Raw genomic sequence first — 9,734 nt, 5'->3', positions numbered from 1 at the left:
TCAGCAAAGCAGACTGAAAAGGGATCTTTGAAGACAATATATCTATCACTATTTCTCTCTCCACATGTGTAGATCTACCTACCTACCTACCTACCTACCTACCTACCTACCTATCTATCTATCTATCTATCTATCTATCTATCTATCTATCTATCTATCTATCTATCTGTCTGTCTGTCTGTCTACCTATCATCTATCTATAGTATATACATGTACAAAATACATATGTATGTATGTATATTTAATTAATATAGCCTATATCCATTTGAGTCTAGATTGAAGAAGGACTTCAGAGTGAATGGGTTAAAATACTGAGACATTTTCAGGTATTGAAGTGTATTAAGGCAGTTCACGATGATTTTTAATCTTCTTAATGATTTGGTAGCTAAGTTGATCTGCTGTGAATGTCTCTATGCTGATCATTCTAAAATCAACGTATGTAGCCATAACCTCTTTGCTTACTTCTAGCCTTATAACTCTAAGTGCCTGTGAGACATTTTAAACTGGATGTTCAGGAGACATCTTAAACCAACATGTCCAAATCTGAGCTCAATTTCTTTGCTTCTAAAACCACTCCCCTTTCCAAATCTCCCTGTTATTGTTGAGGGCACCATCATTCTAATTCCCAAAGGCTTGTAATCTATTTGTCATCCTTGACCCTCACTCCCATATTTAATCTGTTGTCTATTTCACCTTTGCAATATCTCTTGACTATACCACCTTCTCTCTTTTAATAGCACCACCATCCTTTTACAGGGCCTTATCTCCTCATATCTGGTCTATTGCAATAGTTTGCTAGTTGTCTGCCTATCACAAGTCTCTCCTCAATCTAGTTCAACCTCCATTCTGTCTCCAGATCTAACTATGTAATCCCTCCCCACTAGTCAATAAGCTCTATACTTACTACCTGTGACATTCTCATTCCCCCTTTCTCCTAGTCCCCAGTGTACTCTTTCTTTCAGTGATACTGGTCTCCTTGCTTGTCCCTTCAACAAGATACTCCATCTCTTGACTCTGGGCATTTTTGCTGGCTTTATCCTATGCCTGGAATGTTATCCAACCTCATGTCCTTCAGGTCCCAGAAAACCTTTCTCAATCTCTCTTAATTATAATGCTTTCCTTCTGTTAATAGTTTCCCATTTATCCCATATGTATCTTGTTTGTCCATAGCTGTTTTCAGTTTCTCTCCTCTATTAGAATGTGTTCTTCTTGAGGGTAGGGACTATCATTTGTCTTTCTTTGTTTTCCCAGCTCTTAGTATAGTGTCTATAACATAGAAGGCACATAATAAATGCTCATTGATTGACTAAGTTCATAGGGGTAGAAGGTGAGGAAATAGGAAAAGTTCTGTAAAAGTAATTTTTTGGTGAAGAAACTAGGAAATCAATGAGATTTGCATAGAAGTGTTGTACAACAACACTGGAGGCTCAACTAAGGCTATGCATTAAAATTTTCTCAGGAATAAACTTGCATGATTTTGTGATTTTTCATCGTGTTTTAAAAAATCTATTCATTTTTAGTTTGCAGCATTCACTTCCATAAGATTTTGAGTTCCAAATTTTCTCCCCATCTCTTCTCTCTACCCACTCCAAGACATCTTGCATCCCTATGACCCCTTTCCCCAATTTTCCCTCACTTCTATCACACCCATTCTTTCTCTCATCCCCTTCCCCTCTATAATTTTTGTAGGACAAGATAGATTTCTTATCCCATTGCCTGTATGTGTTATTTTCCAATTGTATGCAAAAATAATTTTTAACATTTGTTTTTAAAACTTTGAGCTCCAACTTCTCTGCTTTCCTCCCTCCCCACCTATCCTCACTGAGATGGCAAGCAATTCAATATAGGCTATACATGTGTAATCATGCAAAAAACTTCCATAACAGTCATGTTGTGAATGACTAACTATATTTTCTTCCATCCTATCCTGCTCCCCTTTTATTCTATTCTCTGTTTAGACCCTGTCCTTCCCCAAAAGAATTTACTTCTAATTATACCTCCTCTCTTTTGCCCTCCTTTCTATTATCCTCCAACCCTCTGCTTATCCCCTTTCCCTACCTTCCTGCAGTGTAAGATAGATTTTCATACCAAGTTGATTGTGCATGTTATTCCCTCCTTAAGCTAAATCTGATAAGAATAAGGCTCACTCTTTCTCTCTCCCCTCTCCCCTCTTCTATTCCATTTAAAAAGCTTTTTATTCCTTCTTTTATGTGGGAGATAATTCACCCCATTCTATTTTTCCCCTTTCTCCTTCTCCCAACATATTCCTTTCTCACCCCTTAATTATATATTTTTAGATATCCCTTTATATTTAACTCACCCTGTGCCTTCTCTCTATATCAATACCATCCCTCCAACTATCCAAATATGAAGAAAAGTCTCAAGAGTTGCAAATTGTGTCTTTCCATGTAGCAGTGTAAACAGTTCAGCTGTAGTAAGTCCCTTACTTTTGTTTCCTGTTTACCTTTGCATGCTTCTCTTGATTCTTCTCTTAGAATGTCAGATTTTCTATTCATCTTTGGTCTTTTCATTAAGAATACTTTAAAATCTTCTATTTCATTGAATGACTATTTCCCCCCCTGAATTAATATACTCAGTTTTGCTGAGTAGGTGATTCTTGGTTTTAATTCTAGTTCCTTTGACATCTGGAATATCATATTCTAAGTCCTGTGATCCCTTAATGTAGAAGCTGCTAGATCTTGTATTATCCTAATTGTGTTTCCACAATAATTGAATTGTTTCTTTCCAGGTTCTTGCAATATTTTCTCCTTGACCTCTGAAATTGGCTACCATATTCCTAGGAGCTTTCCTTTGGGGATCTCTTTCAGGAGGTGACTGGTGAATGCTTTCAATATCTATTTTACCCTCTGGTTCTGGAATATCAGGGCAGTTTTCTTTCATAATTCCTTGAAAGATGATATTTAGGCTCTTTTTTTTGATCATGGCTTTCAGGTAGTCCAATTACTTTAAAATGTCTGTACTGGATTTATTTTCCAGATCAGTTGTTTTTCCAATGACCTATTTCACATTGTCTGCTATTTTTTTCTTTCCTTTGGTTGTGTTTTATAATGACCTGATTTTTCATAAAGTCATTAGCTTTCATATGCTCCTTTCTTTTTTTTTAAGGAATTATTTTCTTCAGTGAACTTTTGGATCTCCTTTTCCATCTGGCCAATTCCTGTTTTTAAGGCATTCTTCTCCTCATTGACTTTTTGGATTTCTTTTGCCTTTTGGATTAGTCTATTTTTTAAGGTCTTATTTTATTCAGCATTGTTTTGGGTCCCCTTCAGCTAGAAGTTGATTCATTTTTGATGATTTTCTTGCATCTCTCTCATTTCTCTTTCCAATTTCCCCTCTTCTTCTCTTACTCTATATTCAAAATCCTTTTTGAACTCTTCCATGGTCTGAAACCAATTTATATTTTTCTTGGAGGCTCTGATTGTAGGAGCTCTGACTTTGTTGTCTTCTTCTGTTTGTATATTTTGGTCTTGTCACCAAAATAAGATTCTAAAATCTGATACTTTTCCTAGTTTTTATTAATTTCCTCAAGAATTTACTTGAATTTTCATCTCTTTGTCAAGGTAGCTCTCTACTTCCATTGGGGTTGGGAGTGTACTGTCAGCAGTTCAATCCCTCCAGAATCTGCAAGCCTAGAGCTCCTGAAATAGCCACTGCCCTGCTGCTTCTGTGGTGGCCACATGTTCCTCCACCTTTTCTGCCACCCTGGGTCTGGGGCTCGACCACTCTACTCTCTCATACAGGTCAGACAGGTTTTTTTCAGTGACATTCCAATTTGTGCTTGGTGCTTTGGGGTGGTGAAGTCTGGAAACAGCCACAGGTGCCAGAAATTGTTTCCCCTAGGCCTGCTCAGTTCCTGTCTGTGCTGGCACAGCCCATGCTCGACAGTGCTCTGGTGCCAGTGTGGTGTGATAAGCAGTTTCCCTCAAGCTTTCAGGCCATGTTTGGCTGGAATTTGACAGAGAGCTGTAGGAGTCCCTGCTTCTACTCTACTGTCTTGGCTACACCCCGTCCCTCATATATTCTTAACAGTATGAGAGTAGGAATTGTTAGACGGTGGAGGGAATCCAGTTAAAAATTAGCTCCTTTAACATGACATGAGGTCTGAGGATTATAGAGTTTTGGCAAATGAGTCACTGAAACAGCATAGCATGTTACTGAGTGCATGGGCAAGTGAAGTCAGAAGGAGGATTTGACCTTGGGGAGGCATGGGCAATTTGAGATAATAATATATGTGAAGACCAGGTTTGAGGGGCATGAGAGAGTGGGAAAGTTTTAAAGGGAGGAGTTTGCAGTTGGAAGTGAGAACTTTGCAGTTTAGAATCTTTGCATTGGCAAAGTTCTGGGTGACACTCAATTATGAATTGTGATCATAGTAGTGTGGGATAAAGTGGGATGTAAAGCAATTTATCGGATTGAATGTGGTTGAGAAATAGTGACATTGGGTTATTAAGTGTCATCCATATCTAGAGAGGGGCTTTTCAGTGTTAAAGATGTCAAAACACTAGAAAAAGTCTGGAGCAGAAGAGCAAAAAGGAGGAAAAATTGTGCTTATCCTTATTCTCTGAACAGCTTATATCTTCTCCCATTTGTATTCTTGGTTTTCCTTCTGTCACACATTTCCTATATATCTTTTTACCCTAATTCTGAATAATATCACAATCCCTTGGATAGACTTCAACTGTTAGATTAAAATAGATATTTTCCCCATGTCCTTATATAAACCAACAATGCAAAATAACAGTAATAACAAAAACAATACTTACTCATATTTTACATAATGTTTCCTAATTATAAAACATTTTATGTATGTAAGGTGACTCCCATTTCTATTTAGGTTGGTTTTTTTGTTTGAACAGGGGCAGATTCAGTGATAGTTATTTTAGAAACATTTAAAAAGCAGTGCAATAGAGATGAGATTCAGTATAAGGATACTCAAAATGTCTTATTTCTCAGGATTTGGTGAATTTTCTACAATTAGAACCATTTTATAAACCAACTGTATATTACCTGTCTGTGGTGTGGCTAACGGAAATTTGACTTTTGGTTTTTCATCACAGGATAGAGTTCAGTCATTGTATAAGAGACTCTACTTTGGAGAAATAGCTTTGATCAAGACCATACCTTTCAGTGGGTCTTAGAAGGATTCTCAGAGCTGGGTCCAGAAAAGGAACTCAGAGCTGGGTCACAGAAATACCTCAGACACTACTTTGTCATTGATTGTTGATAGTTGAGCTGAGCTTAGGGCTCAGAACAGAGTTCTTAATGGGAAGATTTACTTAGAGGAAAAGTTTTGTTGCTGAGAACAGATGGTGGAAAAGTTTTGCCCCTCCCTTGGAACTCCAAACATGTCAGCATGAATATAGCTTGGACAAGCAAGTCAACCCAGAGGAAGAGAGAGAAAATAAGAGGTCCAAAGGGCCATGCTCACATGCTACACTCATGTAAAATGCTCATTTGTTCCTCACAATGCTTTGATACAAATATGCAGATAGTATTATCCCAGTGTGACACATGAGAAAACATGAGCTCAGATAGCTTAGGTGAATTACAATAGATATGAAGTACAGGCTGAAACAAAATCATTCGTCTTATCCTTTTCCTTCTCACTCTTCTCTAGCTCGTTGCCCCACGTGTTCCTCAAAAGCCTTCTGGTATGTATTAGTCCTACCTCTGTTCTTGCCCAGTTCTCTCAGACCAGAACTAGAGAAATGTTATAAGAGGGCACAGTTTTAATTAAAAACAATACTCCCTGGTAGTGCCCTCCAAGCTTCATGGAATCATAGAATAAAGGGTTGCTATTTTGCTGTGAAATTGTGAGACAAGGCTGGGTTTCCATAATGTGAAATGTTTATGCATCACACAGAATAGGCAGTTAATAAATATTTATTGGATTGATTCCCAAATATTAATATTATTCCCAATAAATTAGATTTTCTCTTTATTCTTTTCCTAAAGGTGGCTGCAGATGCAATGCTGCAAAGACAATGAGTAGAGCCAATCATACTGTGGTGTCTGAGTTTGTATTCCTGGGGCTCTCCAATTCCTGGTACATCCAACTGTTCCTCTTTGTTCTCTCCTCCGTATTCTATGTGGCGAGCATGCTGGGAAATTCCCTCGTCGTGATCACAGTGACTTCTGACCCTCACTTACACTCTCCCATGTACTTCTTCCTGGCTAACCTCTCCTTCATTGACTTGGGAATTTCCTCAGTCACTTCCCCCAAGATGATATGTGACCTTTTCAGAAAACACAAGGTAATTTCATTCTCTGGCTGCATCACTCAGATGTTCCTTATTCACTTTATTGGTGGTGTTGAAATGGTCCTGCTTATAGCCATGGCCTTTGACAGATATGTGGCTATATGTAAACCTCTCCATTATCTGACTATTATGAGTCCACGAATGTGCACTGTGTTCCTGGTGGCTGCTTGGACCATTGGTTTCACCCACTCAATGGTCCAACTGGCTTTTGTTGTAAATCTTCCATTTTGTGGCCCTAATGAATTGGACAGCTTTTATTGTGACCTTCCTCGGTTCATCAAACTTGCCTGCACAGACACGTATAAACTGGAATTCATGGTTGCTGCCAACAGTGGCTTCATTTCATTGGGCTCTTTCTGTATCTTGGTAATCTCCTACATTTTCATCCTGGTGACTGTTCAGAAGCATTCTTTAGGTGGTTCTTCCAAGGCTCTCTCCACTCTGTCTGCTCATATCACTGTGGTGGTTTTGTTTTATGGTCCGTTGATCTTTATTTATACATGGCCACACCCCACATCACACTTGGATAAATTTCTTGCCATTTTTGATGCAGTTTTCACTCCTTTTATGAATCCAGTCATCTACACGTTCAGGAACAAAGAGATGAAGGTGGCAATGAGGAGACTGTGCAGCCAGATTGGAAGTTTTAGGAAAATCTCTTAGATGACTTTATAGCATGAACCTGAAGAAACAGAAAGCCTTATTGAGGAGCTTATTTGCAGAAGGAAATCATGTGCTAGTATTTGAACAGGTGTTATCTGCGTCCTAGAGAGACTTCTGCGTGGTAATACTCAGTGGTCAGCAAGAAATGTAGGTATGGAGCCGGGAGAAATACAGATACTGGAAATATAAATTAAGATATTTTCTAAATGTAGATCCTAGTCACAACCTTGAAGGCAGATGAGATTGTCAAGGGCAAAGATGTTATATTGAAGAAGGGTAAAAGTTAATGCTAGAAACAAAAATAAGATAAGGAGGACAGAGAATGTTTTTGGTGACTACAGTTGCAACAAAGTACTGTTCACAATAAGTTTCAAATACTGCAAGATGAGGAGAGAGTTTGGGGGCAATTGTTAATCCCTTCTGATCAACTTGAATACAATATCCTTTTTTTGCCCCAGAATTACTCATTCTAGGAAATTGCCATCCCTCCTCCCCCAAAAAGAAAGATGGCTCCCTTCACTTTTTTTCCCATAAAGAAATATATAAATCTATTTTTTGATAATTAAAGTATACCTACCATGAGTACTACATATTTGATATTTTTAAAGATCTTATTATTGGTTTTGTACTTCTTACAAAGAGCTACCAAAATTATCTTTAGGTTTGCCTAGTTTTAAGTTAATATATTTTTTGATGTCTACTCCTGCTCTCTGTTTACCTATCTAAAAACACATCTGTATTTATCTTTTTGTATCTGTATGTATGTATCTATTTCTATGTTTTTCCCTAAATATATGTATATGCATAGTGTTACATTTGAAAATTAAGGTAAACCAAAGCAATAAAGTTTTGTGAATGTTCTTTTTATTGATGCATTTTCCCTCAGGCTCCATCATTTCTAACTTGCCTCATAGACCTCATGTGGTGGTCTGTGATGTACTTCTATCATGTTTTTATCGTTTAAGGACCTACGTTGTTGCAGAATCTTCAGTACTTTTGTTTATCATGTTCCTCTTTTTCATCTGCTCAACTCTGGCCTTCCTCTATTGTTTGTAGCCTGGAAGTATCACACTCAACTTGTGAACCCTTCAAGGAAATGTTTGAGCTGTCAACTATAACAAGATTCTTAGTTGTTGTCAATATTCCCCCCATTCACCCAGTTGATTATTTACAATTAGATCATTTGGAAAGGACCTTAAAGATCAATGCATCCTGCTCCTAAGAAACACTTGAACACCTCTACACCATCTCTGAGGCCAAATAACCATTCAGAGTTTGCTTGAAGATTTTCATGATTAAGGAACTTACATCTCACAACCCATCCATTTGGACAGTTGTAGTCTTTCAATATAAGGAAATTTTTCTTTATATCATGCTGAAATCTGTCTTTCTCTACCTTACACTCAATTGATCCTGTCTTTATCTTTTACACCACTGTCAGTCAAGCATAATCACTCTTTCACTTAATTATCCTTGAAATATTTTAAGAGAGCTGTTTGTGTGCCCTACTCTTTTCTACATACTTAGCACAATGCCTGGTAAATAGTAGGCACTTAATAAATGCTTATTTATTTATTGATCAAATGACATGTGATCCATACCTAGAATATGTTGGCAACACTTCACTATTCTGTCTCCATTCTCTGGACTTTCAGGTTTGACAACATGCTTCTTAACGTCTAGTATATAGCACTGGACAATATTCTCTATGCAAAGTCTGAAAAGCACAGAGTATGCTGAAGCTGATATGCCCACTGATTACTGGCCTTTTCCTCTGGTTTGGATATAAGAGAACTTGGGTTCATACCTTGCCCCTGTGTAGGCAAGTAATCTAACCTCTCTTGGTTTCAACAATGAGAAGACTGGACCTGATGCCTTTTGGGGTTCCTACAACTTTCACATCTATGTTGCCTTGTCATCTGTTTGCATTAGATCTGTAGGAAGTATGTGCATTTTCTTGAGACATATGGAATTTCCCTTTAATTGAGATCTTCAAGATTTTTTTTTCAGATAAACTGCTATTAAGCCAGGTGTCTTCCATACTACCTTAGTCCTACTGATTATTGGACTTGCTTTATTTCATATATTTTATATTTCTGGCTTTCAAAGAATATTCTTCTACACATATCAGTTTCCTTAGATGAGTGAAGGAAAGGAAAGGCAAAGGGCATAAGCAGTTATATAGCTCCTATTTTGTGCCAGTCACTGTATTATGTACTATTTAAAAATGTTATTTCATTTGTTCCTCACAAGACCCATGAGAGGTAGGTGCTCTTCTTATCCCCATTATATGACTGAGGAAACTGAAGCAATCAGAAGTTGAACGTCTTGCTCAGGATCAAACAGTAAGTGTTTGAGGCTGGATTTGAACTTATCTTCTTGAGTCTGGGCCCAACAGTCTATCCACTGTGCCATTAGCTGCCTTAAGTGCTTCCTGTTTTTCTTCCTTGTGGATTTTTTACAATCATACAATAATAATTTCATTTCAAAAATTGTTTTTTCCTTCTTTACCTTCATTCTTTTTAAGAATTTGTGGTCATGGCATCACACCTGTGTTTTCTCTGAACTTTTTGAAATGACCTTTTGTAGAATCGCGAGATCATGTTTCCATATGTCTAGATTTCTCCTTTTTCATCCTGGAAGTCAGGATGGACTTCATTGAAGATATCACATGAACTGAGCCTTGAAGGAAATTATGGATTCAAAGTTAGTCCATAAATAAATATTTATTAAACACCTACTATGTGCCAGACACTGTTTTCAGTACTACAAAAAAGGTAAAAGACAGTC

General features: G+C 37.6%; 1 protein-coding gene across 1 annotated transcript; it reads left to right on the top strand.

The window, feature by feature from the left end:
• Positions 1 to 5,981: 5,981 nt before the first annotated feature.
• Positions 5,982 to 8,608, top strand: LOC140513449 (olfactory receptor 4F3/4F16/4F29-like). Its single transcript, XM_072623139.1, has one exon. It carries the CDS (start codon positions 6,006 to 6,008, stop codon positions 6,942 to 6,944), a length of 939 nt encoding a protein of 312 aa, XP_072479240.1. The 5' UTR covers positions 5,982 to 6,005; the 3' UTR covers positions 6,945 to 8,608.
• The last annotated feature ends 1,126 nt before the right edge of the window (positions 8,609 to 9,734 follow it).

The sequence above is a fragment of the Notamacropus eugenii genome, chromosome 7 (genome assembly GCF_028372415.1).
Source record: "Notamacropus eugenii isolate mMacEug1 chromosome 7, mMacEug1.pri_v2, whole genome shotgun sequence".
NCBI lineage: Eukaryota > Metazoa > Chordata > Mammalia > Diprotodontia > Macropodidae > Notamacropus > Notamacropus eugenii.
This window is presented reverse-complemented; position numbering and strand designations above follow the sequence as displayed.